This window comes from Nymphalis io, chromosome Z, assembly GCF_905147045.1.
Source record: "Nymphalis io chromosome Z, ilAglIoxx1.1, whole genome shotgun sequence".
Classification (NCBI taxonomy): domain Eukaryota; kingdom Metazoa; phylum Arthropoda; class Insecta; order Lepidoptera; family Nymphalidae; genus Nymphalis; species Nymphalis io.
The window spans coordinates 16,614,484-16,627,976 of NC_065918.1; the positions used below are offsets into that span (position 1 = coordinate 16,614,484).

Consider the following 13,493-nt stretch of genomic DNA (forward strand, 5'->3'; position numbering starts at 1 on the left):
CTTGTAAAAAAAGTTTAATATACGACAAGAAACTTACTTGCGAAATATTGGCGAATGTAACTACATGCTTTTTATTCAATAATTTATATTTACAACAATAAATACGGCCCGAGGACAACCTTCAAAGCGTAAATAAATATATAAGATTGCGTAAATAAAAAACTTACAAAGATTTTCTTTAATGAGTGCCAATGAATAAATTTTATATGTGGCGGCCAGTATAATGTATTTTATGGTTTTTACATTTTTTTCTTTTACTCTATTTGAAACTAATTACTAAGGGTGAAAATGCGAATATTGTGCGAATGAGATAGCACAACGGCCGCCACTTATAACTTTTCTTTATCAGCACAGATAAAACAGACTAAATCGTATATAAACAATATTACACAATAGTGAAACAGCATAGACTAATGCATAAAAAATGTAAATCAAGCTAAAAAAGGAATACCTAAAATCAAAGGACAGTGTTCAAAAATTATTAAAAAAAAAAACTGTTCACTTCTACGCAAGCGAGAATGCAATCACTACTCATGTACAAATATTAAATTTTCAAAATGCAAATAAACGAAAAAGTTGAGATATTTATATAAATATTCACTTCTCTTTAATTTTGACTCAAACGTCGCTTACGTTTTAGTAAAATAACTCTTTGATACTTCATTTAACGCAGATAGCAATAAAAGTATGATCGTTCGGCAAAAAATATGAAGTAATCGGTTTTTTAATTAAAACATATTAGAGGATTAACATAACCCATACATAATATATTTCAACAAAAAATCAAAATCGGTATTTATTTTGCAAAAATCTTCCATCTTTTTTACCATTTTATTACAAATACGCCTATAGATTGAATTCTAAATATATCGGTATATCTTTTAATCCATTTCAATGGTATGTGTAGACAAAAGTTCCGAATGCCCGGAAATATTTTTCTGTTATATATTATTATTATCTGTTATGATTTGTATGATGTTTGTTATCTAATATAATGCTCAATTAAAACACTCAATGTTCGCATGCAGGAGTTAAATTGTGATGTGATGTAGCATGATGTTACTAATTTGAGAAGCAACTGTCTGATTAACGAAATAAAAAAAGGTATTAGTCTTCTGTAAAGGAGTCATTATAAATTAGGATAATAATAAAATATAACATGATCATGTTACACTAGTCTGAAATATTTATTTATTTCACTGTAAAACAAATGTTTCTAAAATTCTCATAATGGCCGTTATGTAAAATGCTAATGCAAACAACATCCTATTTCAAATGATTACAATGCATGAAGTCAGTGTCGTTCAATATTCATAGAAACATCATAGCCTCTTAAATTAAATGACTGTTACAGACTGTATAAATCAAATTAAAATCACAATATACAATATAATATACTAAAAACTTGCAACTTATAAAATAAACAATAGAGCATATGTGATCGACAGCACTTGTCTGATGTTGATAATATATAATTGTAATAACAAAATGTCAGTCCGCCAGACAACCGAATGTATTCGAAAAACATATATTTCGTCTTACAAAATGTGAACAACGCGTTGCAAAAAAATCGTAATATTCTGTGTCACCATTAAAATGAACATTTTACCATTCGTTTAAATTTCCATTAAAAAAAATATCGTTCAAATATCTTCGTAATATTTACAAACGAGTGTGACGTTCGATCGCAAAGTATTACATATTCATTGTAAATGAAACGTTTATATTGTGACCTCGTATCTCTTAACTATTTCGGCTCAATGCGCCTTAATTATATCTCTCTTTAAGGAAAACGTAATAGTTTGCGTTTCCTGAACTTTTAATGCTTTAATGCTCCAATGAACTCAAAATAATATTAATGGTTTTTTTTAACACTTAAGTCATAGTGATAGATTACAAAAATATGTTCTGATAATATTATCTCCTTAAAATTATTTATGTAAACAAGTTATGAGCTGTTATAATTTACATTTTTTAAGTTATGTACAAACGGTCTAAACGCTTACACTTAATATGTAAACAATCAAACTGTTTACATTAAATTACTTCCTTGTTTTTGTGTATTAATTATAAGTAATAACGTAATAAGGTACAGTACAAAAGATCTTATCAACACCACCCCCACCCACTTGGGATGCCCATACATTAATACTTTTAAATCTTATAAATCATTTATTCAAATCTAATCAAGCATATTTATACCCTAGTCCCATCGGAGTAGGAGTAAAGGTAAACAAACCGTAATTTACAAATTGCATACGATTTTCCAATTGTTCTGCTGTATTACGCTCTATAAACAGTTCTTGGTTAATTTATTTTTATTTATAATACAAAACTATTCCACTTATCTAGTTATAACCACATTAATTTAACTTTCGAAGATCCTATTACAACTTCGCGGACATTGAAAACGCTATTTTTTAAACGAGAATCCATAGAGAATATCATAGATTATTCAAGATATCCATGTCAAAGTTATTTATTTGGGTTTATTCCTTTTGTGGTTGGAATATTGGCTATGTTCACAATTTTACAGGATTTTATTAAATATACCGAGCTATTTACACTCTAGTTCGTAAAACACGAATCATTTCATAACTACTTGTACAATAGGTCAAAATTATGATCAAAGAAACAATTACATTATTTATAAAAAGTCGTCAGCGTCGTCGTATATGCGTCGATAAAATAAAATACACAAAAATCGTCAGCCGTTAGGTTAAGATGTTAAGATTTGATGTCCATTCTCGTGCTGGGTAAAAACGGGGGAAGTTAATTCGGTGACATCATCTGACGTGCCCCACTATTATATTCGAGTTGTCAACCTACGAACAAGTAAATACTTAACCTTCCTCGGCTTCGTTGTTAAAACATATTACAAACTTATAATATAATAATATCTATGTTAAAAATGTTCGATTTTTTTGCAACTAATTGTATTTACACACTAGAGGAATAAAGTTCATTTCAAGAGCTACCCCCCTCCACAGGCGAGGCAGCTTTACCATCATCAAAGCTCCATGACGACACTCTCCGTCCGCTTTATTCTGAAAATATAACATAAAAAATGTAGAAGCATTCATAGATCATTTATGAAAAATTAACATTATAATTATATTAATTTTGCGTGAACTATGATTAGGAGACCGTCTCTAAAATTAAAATCACATTTGAAGTTTTAACATTTGTGTTGGCACAATTGACAAACAACATTGAAATGACTCACGCTTACTTGGTGGTGGCTCAGTCTACCGCCCGTCTGGTGTACGTACCAACCACTCATCACATATTCTATCGTCAAACAACAACTTAGTTTCCAAGGTTGGTGGCGAATTAGCGACGTAAGAGGGACAATTAATATTTCTTACATTGCTAATGTCTGCGAGCAGTGACGACCACTTACCATCAGGTCTACTTGTCATTATTCCTTTTCCTTTTTACAACCTCAAATTCCACTTACACAATTGAAATTAAATTGCGACCTCACTTTTGGTGCTCTCGAAAGTACTTTATATATTTGATATAATATATTTTGTTTGTCGTATTTACATAACATACCTGTCATATTCGATATATCTGTAACATTAGTTCAATTTCAGATATTTAAGAAACTTTACAATTTATGGTGTACAAAATATTTCTTTGTGTTTTAGTTCTGCTGTCTGTTTCCATATATTTCAAGCTTGAAATTAGTAATTAGTTTTTAATATTATTATTGTTTAATAAATATAGGCAAAGTAGCAATTGGATCACCTGTTGGTAAATGGTCACCAGACATTGGCACAAGAAATATTAGCCCATACATCGACAACGTGCCACCAATCTTCCTTGTGACTTTCAAACCAGAAAAATATGTGATGAGTAAGTGAGATGCAAGCCTGTCTTGGTTCCTACTTTACTGTCTTGGATTTTAATATCTTTTAAACTATAATGTTTTTAAATATTACCTTAAATATTATTTATCTTCTCCAAGCGTAGATAGTCTACTTGTAACATTCATAATCGTGTTTAATTGCTCTAACAGAGACTGTAACAAAAATAAAAATAATTGACTAATTCTAGAGAATAGATTGAATATAAACAAACATTTTATTTATATATTAAATGCGATTTGCTTATAGCTCTGCTAAATGCTTCCATAGTTCCATTACATTGGTACATATTGCAAATTATATTAATAAATTAAAAGAGAATGACCAAAAAGGTAATAAAATAGTCTATAAAATACTGAGTCTTAGTCTTAGAACCAGCAACCGCAAAAAAAATGCAGTCAGTAAAAAGTTAGAACTGAATGAAAAGTCATGTTTTTTTACCTTTTTATGCAAAAATTATGCTTTATATAATCTGTCCATCGCACATTTGGAACTAAGCTACGCATGTTGTCATGCCGCTTGGTTTTTTTTTTTACAATTAATAGGCCTGTGTTTGACAGTTGACTTGCCTGATGTTAAGCATCGACACGGTCTAAGATGTAGTACGCTTGCCTATAAGATACCTGTTTACTCTGGATTTGAAGACCAACATTGTACCTATCAGGAAATACGGACTCAGGCAAAGCATTCCATTCCAAAGCGCTTCGTACGTAGGCGGGGAATTTCCATTGTGTACCTTTGGCGCATTGGTCGCGTTTGCCTGGCCGTTCGATAGTAAAAAGGGGGTCCATTGTTAGGTTTTCGCTAGAATAGATTTTGATCAAAGGGACCCGGAACAAAAAAAACACAATGCCTGTTTCAAGTAAAACCAGATACCTGGGTGCCTGGTACTACCCTTGATACTCAGGTAAAAACCGATCGCGTTAGTGCCCAGCGCATTATTTGCTAAGTCCGAGAGGGATAAAAATAGTTGTGAATAAATGTTATCTTCAATTTTAAGGTTTATCGATGAATCATCACTTGCGCGGCACAAAGAGTTACTACCTGCGCACAACTAAAATACGTTGAAATAAATAGTAAAGCAAAAAAAAGGTAAACTATTATTGTTTTCCAAATAGTCATAACTTTTAACTGACAGTTATTTTTTTTTTGTCTCATACTTTAAAGTTACTCTCTTTTTACTGGACTATAAGCCAACATAGGTCTCGTTATTTGGACCACTTTTGGTCATTCTCCTTTTGATAATTTCTAACAAAGACAGCATAAACATTGCAACTGTGTTAACATAAAAAATATATAAAACTACAATTAATACAATACACGCATATAAATACAGAAACACACATTCACATATTCATTAGATTCTCATCTCTTAATAATTTTAATTTACTTTTTTAATTCTTAGTAATACAATATATGTTTAAACTATTTGCGTTATTCTATTTTGGTGGTATATATGCCTTATTATATACATATGTTATTAATTGTATGAAATGAATAACTTGCGAGAGAATTTAGCATCTTTACCTTTTCTTTATTTTCACCGTTTAGCAGTGTTAGGCCATTTGTATGACTTTGAGATTTCGAAGTAATCTGAAAATTAGGAAAAATAATAATTTATTCAAAGAGATTATTCATCTGTTAAGTTAGCACGATACACGATGATACGTTGTGTTCATTTCAACACAGGTAATAGTCACATAGTAAATGGTCATTTCGGCTGTATTATTTATATATTATAACTACCTACATATATATATTCCAACTACGGTAAGAGTATAAACAACTCGATAACTTTGACGTCGAATTGGCGTGATATAATTCGCGAGAGAGGAGATCTTGAATGAATGAATCTTTGGTGTTAAATATGAATTAACGTTTTGTATGTCTGCGAAGTTTTTATCGTAAATTTGAAATTGGAATTTTTAAAATGGATATATGTCGTAGTTACATGGGTCTTATATTATAAATAAATATATATTAATCCAAAACTGTTTATTGTGCAGAATATCGCAAAGCTCTTAGTGAGTCACATGCGATATGTAAATCCAAGGTTTGTTTATATTAACTCATTCATCGCTTGGAATAAGGTCTATGCCAATAACATAACTAACTTAAATTAGGCACACAGCTTTTAAGACCTTATATAGTGACCTTATATAGTGATACGTTTTGTAGAATATGTTAAGTATATAAATATAATAGCACACATTATTGCATTTTTCGTACAAAATTTAAAATATTCAAATTAATTATATTAAATTAAAAAAGTGTTCAGCGAGGTTTTGTTTTAATAATAAACCAACATATGTTGTTTATTTTGAAATATTTAAGGAAACATTTATTTTTTAAATTTTAGTAACCATCTTTATCATAATCAACTTACCTGCGGTTTAAGCAGGGCCATAATTATTGTATAAAGTTTATCACTTTTTTTATCCAATATGGTCATTTTTTTGGTGAGTTCCTCTTTAGTCTGTCTCATTTTTTCAACTTTATCTTTATTGTATTGTAATCTGCAATGTGAGTAAATAATATTAACATTTGAGCACGAGTTGGCGGCTCACAGAATTAAGTGAAAAAAACATTTACATGTTCTCTATTAACTAAGAACTTACAACAAGTAATACATTCAATGCGACATTATCATTAAACATTACAATGTGAGCCACCGTCGCTATCATTTAAATAATTTACAATACATATTTTTAATATTATTATATAATATATAAAACAATGCAATATTTCAGAAACATTTGCTTATAATTTACTCGTTAGAAATTCATGCAAAAATAATTGGTTTTTATATCGCTTTTGCTTTACCCTCGCCTATATTAATATTTCGCGATACACAAATATAAAACGAATGTAAAATTAAGAAAATAAAATATATACATACTATATATATTTTTTTTAAATATGAAAACGAGCGTAAGCATATATCAAACCTGAACTCCATGATATCACAATGTTTGCATTTTTTTGACAAGTGTTCAGTGGTGTCGAGGTCGCACGGCGAAGTTCCGACTGCAGAAAAAATTGCAAATAAATGACACTCGCTCAGCGAATAAGTAATCATAAATTTCGACAATTTGATGTGTAATGAAAGCTGTGCCTCTATTAGATGAATCGAAATATTGATACAATGATAATTTCTAAATAAGTAAGGTGTTAAGCCCGATATGATTTTTATTCTTAAATAAATAAACGCATCAAAACATAAGTCTATGACGACACTAAGCAAAACATTATAAATACGTCAGTTCCCTTATCAAGGTGCTTGCATTATACTTCTATTATAAATTTTACCTTTGCAATGTTTAACTAGTAATAAATGTAATTAATTACTTGAATGTCATTTTTCATTCAAATATTTTATATATGTCGCCTTTTTTTTCGCTTCAGCAAGCAGTTGAATGTTGTTTTTTTTTACTTTATGGATTTTCTTACATTTTCAAATAATTATATGTAGCATATTTTTCTTACAGCAGTGCACAATAGATTCAGAAATATATTATTTAAATATGTTTAATTGTTTTTTATTATATTTGCCATCTAAGCCTAATCTATAATATCAATACAAACAATTGCGAATTTTTTAACATTGTATCAAAAATAGTTAATAAATAAATTAATGACCGATCATTATTGCAAGCAATATTAATAGAAAGAATAAATTCGCTAGCGTTTTTTTGCGTTAAATAAGAGCCATATTTTTTATATTTAATTGCTGCCATTTTAGTTGTATATATATATTTACTTGATGCTTATTTTAGATGTATATATTACTACATTGAATTTCACTTACACGGTTCAATGTTGTTCCACTCCCGTTTTAACGGTGATGTATACCTAGTTGGTGGTAAGAGATCCGTGAATCCTCTGGATTCCAGTGAGCTGGAAGGTATGACACTTAATATTGACTTATCCATTCTGAAAAAGACAACGTAATCACTTTAAGTAATAGCCTACTCCAACCACAGAAGATTTAAAGAGAAAATAAATAACTCCAATATTGAATCGACAATATCATTGATCGAATGGAATATATAAATCTATGGTTTGTATATCTACTACTTCTTTGATTGGAAATGGCTATAGACATGTTATTTTGTTTAAATTATATATAGCTTTTTCTTTATACTGATTCATTATGTTCATATTGCAATTTTAATACAGCAGTCTAAAATATAGGTCTACCCTCATCAATCTTTATAGACGTCTTGATAACAAAGTTTATAAATATAAACACTTACTCAGTATGCAATGGTGGTGGAGGATTGGTAAAAGCCATAGATGGCAAATCTGGCGGCGGCTCTGTAATAGAAGAGACAATAACTAGAAAAAAAATGAAACCATTAAAAAAAATTTTACATTTCTTTACCGTTGTTGGTGGTGGTAATTTAAATCAGACCAAAACGTGAAGTATAACCTCCCAAATAAATAAATAATTTTCCAAATTGGTCCATGTCAGTTTTCGGAGGTAACAAACATTAAAATAAAATACACAAACAAATTGAGAACCCCTTCCTTTTTTAAAGTTGGTTAAAAATATTTTTTAATCAGCAATATAATTTACCTTGTTACAATAATCAAATAATAATTAGATAATGTTATATATAGTATATTAGTAAGTTAAATAATGAAAATAATGAAGTGAATATTATATATAATATATAATAAAAACCTGTATTGAACTATTATTTCATTCAATTTTACATTATTTCGTAAATAAATAATATATATATTATAATAATTTGTTGTTTGTTAGTAAAATTGGCAATTTTTATTTTTTTCAATACAAACCTTCTGGAGGAGGAGGTGGTGGAGGTGGTTGCAAAACTTTCTTATGGTGTGCCAAGGCATGTGGTGGAAGAATTCCAGTTCTATAAAACTGACGCTCTTCAAATACATCTGCATGAACATACTTGCAATTGGCAAATGTGCATACTGAGTTTTGATATTTGTGACAGAATGTATATACACCCTCGAGCTGCGATACATCATACTTATGAGCAAATTTGCATGTGCCTTGTCGTTTACAAGTACCTCGAATGTAATCTCGACATATAGGTGTTTTTGTTTTTTCTGTTGATTTCTCTTGTGTAACATTGTTTGTTTCACTATTAACTTGGGGCTCTTGGTTACTAATTACCAAAGAATTATCACATGAATTATTATAATCTGTGTCTTCAACTTCTTGTTTCACTATCATGTTTAAATAAATAGGACTGTCCGGAGGAGGATCCAGGGGTAATGGAGGTTGAACAGCCGGCGTGACTCTTTCCGCTCTCCCAATATTAGGCGGTGGTGTCGGATCCGGAGCGACATTCGTACTGGCCCGATTAGTTATTTGTAAATGGTCCATTTTGGATTTCATAAATTTTTTCATATTTTTAAAATTCGGCGATGGTCTAAATTTAATTAAATGTTCTTCAACGCCAACTCTTTTACAACCTTTTGAGTCTGAAAAATTATAAAATGTCAAAAATGAATTGAATTTTTGTTAGACTTAAATAAACCACGTGCGACCTTGAGTTTGACAAATATTTACTAAATAAAAATAGCCCGTAGTCATATTTATTAAAACAAATAAAATGAGGGACTCACCTTTCTGTGAAACCTGCATTTACTTATATTGTTCGTGAATGCCAACGCCTTCTCGATTCAATGCAGTTTTGTTATTATTCATAGCCAGCTATGCCTTCTGTTGATAGCAACGTATATGTTAAATTTTGGCATTACACTTAATTTTAACACGAATAACGTGTCTACTAAACTTAAAGGTCGATTTATTAATGAGTTAAATAAACAAAAGAACACTTAAATAATAGTTAAAAACACCCGCACCACAAAAGTGAATACAAGATGGCGGCAAGTAACGCTGACGACTAACGATCAGTCGAATAATTTGTAAATCAGGGTTGCCAGTTCATCTATGCAATTGTTTCATTTATTTAAAAAAAAAAAACAATATTACTAATCCGAAGCAAAATGAATATAATTATGAAGTAAATATAAAATTAAATTGATGTACACTTATGTATGATCTATGATGAATTATTCATCGATATAATCATTCAAGAATCATACCTGTATGATAAAATCAAACTTTAATGGGGTATTAATTTGTTTGTAGACATTTCTCAGGTACATTCAAAATGTAGATCTGCAAAGATCACGTTTTGGACCTATTCTATTTAACGTTTTTATTATTGATAGATATTATTTTAATTACTGGTTGGATTATTTAGTTACTATGATAACTTGATTATTATAATATAGTCCGCGTGCGATGAAAATGAAATCCGAATATTTAGATCTGAAACGCGAGAAGTTGTTCCATTTTTGTTAGTTTTAACTTTGCTCGCGATTTTCTAATGCGTTATTTTATTGGTTATTGATTATTAAATTAAAATTTTAGTATCTTTATATAATTCCTCCAGATGAACAAATGTATATACATAGAAACACCTACTTAAATATCTAAATAGAAATTTTCTTAAAATATATTATTAGCCTTTTTTCTTAGCCAGAGGCGGATAATAATTGTTGTTCAGAAAATCTTTGATAACGCTCCTTCGCTCGAAAAGTACTATTTTCGAAATATTTAGACAAAGTTCCGACCAAGACTCATAGGGCGTATATATTAACAAAAAGGTTGTATATAACTACAAAAAACATCAACTGACACAATTTGGACCTTTCTATTTTGTATCGATAAAACATTCTTGAATTATTTTTGAATTGGTAGCTTCCTCTCTTGGTTCTCTGAATGTTCTTCTAAATCAGTGGATCCGAAACCGAACCGAAGAGAGATAGAATTCAATTGAAGTCTAAACTAGGTAGATGGACTTGTTCTTTGACTAGTTGTCAAGACCTATTCTAACGTAACAGCCTTATATATAAGGTCAACGATTGACAAACACTCATGCTGATATACGAGAGTTGTCTTCAGATCGTTCTTTTCGTTATCGAGAAGAGACCTTAACGTCATCTCGTTCGATAAGCCCTGGAGTATCCGTTTTAGCCCCTTTGTTTTCTTAAATGAGGTTGACAGAATTTATTGCCAAAAAAACTTATTGCAAAACTTTTGTTAAAATTATTACCATATTCATTAAAATTTTACTAGTCATCTTACCCAGGAATTCGAATATTTTTTATTATACTTATATTATTATCAAGGTAAACCACGATTTAGAAAATCTATCGAGTTGGAAATTGAAAACCAACCAGCTTTTTGAAAAAGTTAGGCTAGACAGAAAAAGAAAAAAAATCCGTTAATGACAAATCTGAACATGAGCATTTTCAATGCGGGCCGGAGCCAGGAAATACACCATTTTAAGCGTCGATGTTTACCAGTTCCATTGAGAGTTTGCGCATTCATGTTGTTTTGTTGCCTTTACGGGGTAAACATAAAGGCTTGCGGACCGCAGATTGAGTATCCGCAGACTGGTCTTTGCTGTTATTATCTATGACATTTAGATTACTAAAATAATGTTAAAATTTGTGATTAAAATACTTTATATTTCTTACTTCCGAAAGATTACTAGTATTGTACATATATATAATTATGTGACTGAGTCGACTTAAGAGCTCCATAGTTTCGAGAATTTTATGGTTAATTTTATCAGGGTTGTGTGCCTTCTTCTTCTAAAAAAGAAGCTTACTTCATCTTGAATTTTATATATTTAAATATTTAAGTATTATTTAACTAATTCCTTTTGCCTCTGAACCATCTACGTATTATAATGTTAGTTAGTTAGTTACAGCCTGTGAATGTCCCACTGCTGGGCTAAAGGCCTCCTCTCCCTTTTTTTTGAGGGGAAGGTTTGGAGCTTATTCCACCACGCTGCTCCAGTGCGGGTTGGTGGAATACACATGTAGCAGAATTTGCGTGAAATTAGACACATGCAGGTTTCCTGCATTGATGTTTTCCTTCACCGTAAAGCACGAGATGAATTATAATCACAAATTAAGCACGTGAAAATTCAGTGGTGCTTGCCCGGGTTTGAGCCCGCGATCATCGGTTAAGATTCACGCATTCTTACCACATTATAATGTATAGAACACAAACTTTTTTTGTAAATGTTATGAAATAATGTTTTCGAATTAAAAAAATATGTTGTTGGTAAATTATATTAATCTTTTCGATTTCGGGATAATTAACAATGTAAAAAAGGAAGTTTAAATAAAAATAAAATAGTATACACTAAAATGAATTTATACAAACTATATAATTCAATCCCTGTTTGTGCGTAAATTCAATATTTGTAAATACATAGGGTACATAAAATTCGACTTAATAATAACACGCATTAAATTTCTATTACAATAAAACTCTTATTCTTCAGTCAAAATAACATTCTCTACATAGTTAAACATAAGAATAGTGATTACATATTTAGCACCACCTTTAATGGACGGATTTCAACGTTCAAGGTTACTCTTTAATTTTAGTGATGCTAATTGACCCCATAATATATTTATTTTAAAATTCATCTAAAATTATTTATACACACTGTTTACTTTCCTATGGTAAAATCCAGTCGCTAGAGAGCTGGACCAACGATCTTGCGAAGTATTGCGCTTAGTCCGAGCTTTTAGAGATTCCGTGGTAGCTTGAGTATGACGGCGGATTGCCAAGAATAGCGGTCAACGCTTCGTACAGATATAGCGAACGAATACATAACACTGCCTTTAACGAAACTTGACACTTAGTTTTTTTATTACACTAATAACACATTTTGTTTCGTTTACGTTCGTTCGATCTGTCTGAAATTTTTTTTACACGTAGACTTCTCCTCGCTTGGAACCGTTTGGTTTTCTGTTGAATTCTGGCGGTGTTCCGGTTCCACTATGTTCGCTGTCCCTGTCTGATGGAATTTCCGTTACCGTCGCTCTTGGTATAGGTGGTGTGATACGATCAGTCCTTGGGGTTGATGGGGCTGATCCATTAACTAAAGTCAGTTGAGAGACGCCAATGGGTGATAATGTGACTGGCGAGACGACGGGAGCAGCTGCCAGCATCGGTGTTATACCTGTTATAATTAAATTAAATTTTCACTAAAATTTTTGTAATAAAGTATTTTTATTAGGTGATTATTCATATTTTATTTTAATAATAATGTTTTGCATATTCGTCTTATTGTTTTACGAAGCTATGTGCAGTAACTCGCTGAGATAATATCATACTAAAAAAAAACTAAGTGATAACAAAGTCTGAGCGAAACACAATTTGAACCTTTTTTGATGGTTGATTGGCAACGAAAAATAAGTACCTTGTGTTAAACCGGGCGACAAAACAGCTTGGGCTAATGCAGTGGTCCCCGGCTGGCCAGCATGCAACGTATTATTCACTGATCCACTATCCAGTTCTTGTATAGGCGATAATACCAGCGCTCCAAGTACCGGTACTTCATTCTGATAACCTTGATGGGCCATGATCACCCCCATATTTTGCATACCCATGGCTATCCTGTTCTCACGGTCCATTACTTCCTTTGTAACATCTGGGGTTGGGATACGAGGTCGATTACGAAGAGTAATAGGTATCGCGGATCCGTTGCTTTTTTGAGCACCTGTAATATACAGTAATCGTTCTATAACTGCAATTCGTTC

At 31.0% G+C, this 13,493-nt stretch overlaps 2 protein-coding genes across 4 annotated transcripts in view; both read right to left on the reverse strand.

Annotated features, from left to right (window-relative positions):
* Positions 1-1,168: 1,168 nt before the first annotated feature.
* LOC126780511 (uncharacterized) lies at positions 1,169-9,756 on the reverse strand. 3 transcript variants are annotated; one of them, XM_050505068.1, is made up of 10 exons: positions 9,723-9,756; positions 9,483-9,579; positions 8,679-9,338; positions 8,129-8,210; positions 7,681-7,805; positions 6,821-6,899; positions 6,259-6,388; positions 5,400-5,465; positions 3,948-4,027; positions 1,169-3,047 (listed from the first exon to the last, which is right to left on the reverse strand). In XM_050505068.1, the coding sequence occupies exons 2-9, from the start codon at positions 9,499-9,501 to the stop codon at positions 3,956-3,958; spliced, it is 1,233 nt and encodes a 410-aa protein (XP_050361025.1). In that variant the 5' UTR covers positions 9,502-9,579; positions 9,723-9,756; the 3' UTR covers positions 1,169-3,047; positions 3,948-3,955. The 3 variants fall into 3 exon arrangements, with proteins under 3 accessions (XP_050361025.1, XP_050361027.1, XP_050361024.1); XM_050505070.1 differs by having other exon boundaries at positions 8,129-8,189; positions 9,483-9,748; XM_050505067.1 differs by having other exon boundaries at positions 9,483-9,748.
* Positions 9,757-12,080: 2,324 nt separating this feature from the next.
* The window catches only part of LOC126780484 (bestrophin-4), a 74,103-nt gene continuing 72,690 nt past the window's right edge, over positions 12,081-13,493 (reverse strand). The window contains exons 10-11 of the mRNA XM_050505013.1: positions 13,154-13,453; positions 12,081-12,913 (exon numbers count right to left, since the gene is read on the reverse strand). Of these exons, the coding sequence (XP_050360970.1) occupies positions 12,660-12,913; positions 13,154-13,453 (554 nt within the window). The 3' untranslated portion in view covers positions 12,081-12,659. The remainder of the gene's footprint in view (positions 12,914-13,153; positions 13,454-13,493) is intronic.

What these genes read in the sequence shown, in the direction of transcription:
- LOC126780511 (XM_050505068.1), bottom strand. An exon ending in GTGGAACAACATTGAACCGT is followed by an intron (nt 6,900 to 7,680) that starts GTAAGTGAAATT and finishes TTTTTTCTGCAG; the next exon opens with TCGGAACTTCGCCGTGCGAC. An exon ending in TGGCCCTGCTTAAACCGCAG is followed by an intron (nt 5,466 to 6,258) that starts GTAAGTTGATTA and finishes CCTAATTTTCAG; the next exon opens with ATTACTTCGAAATCTCAAAG.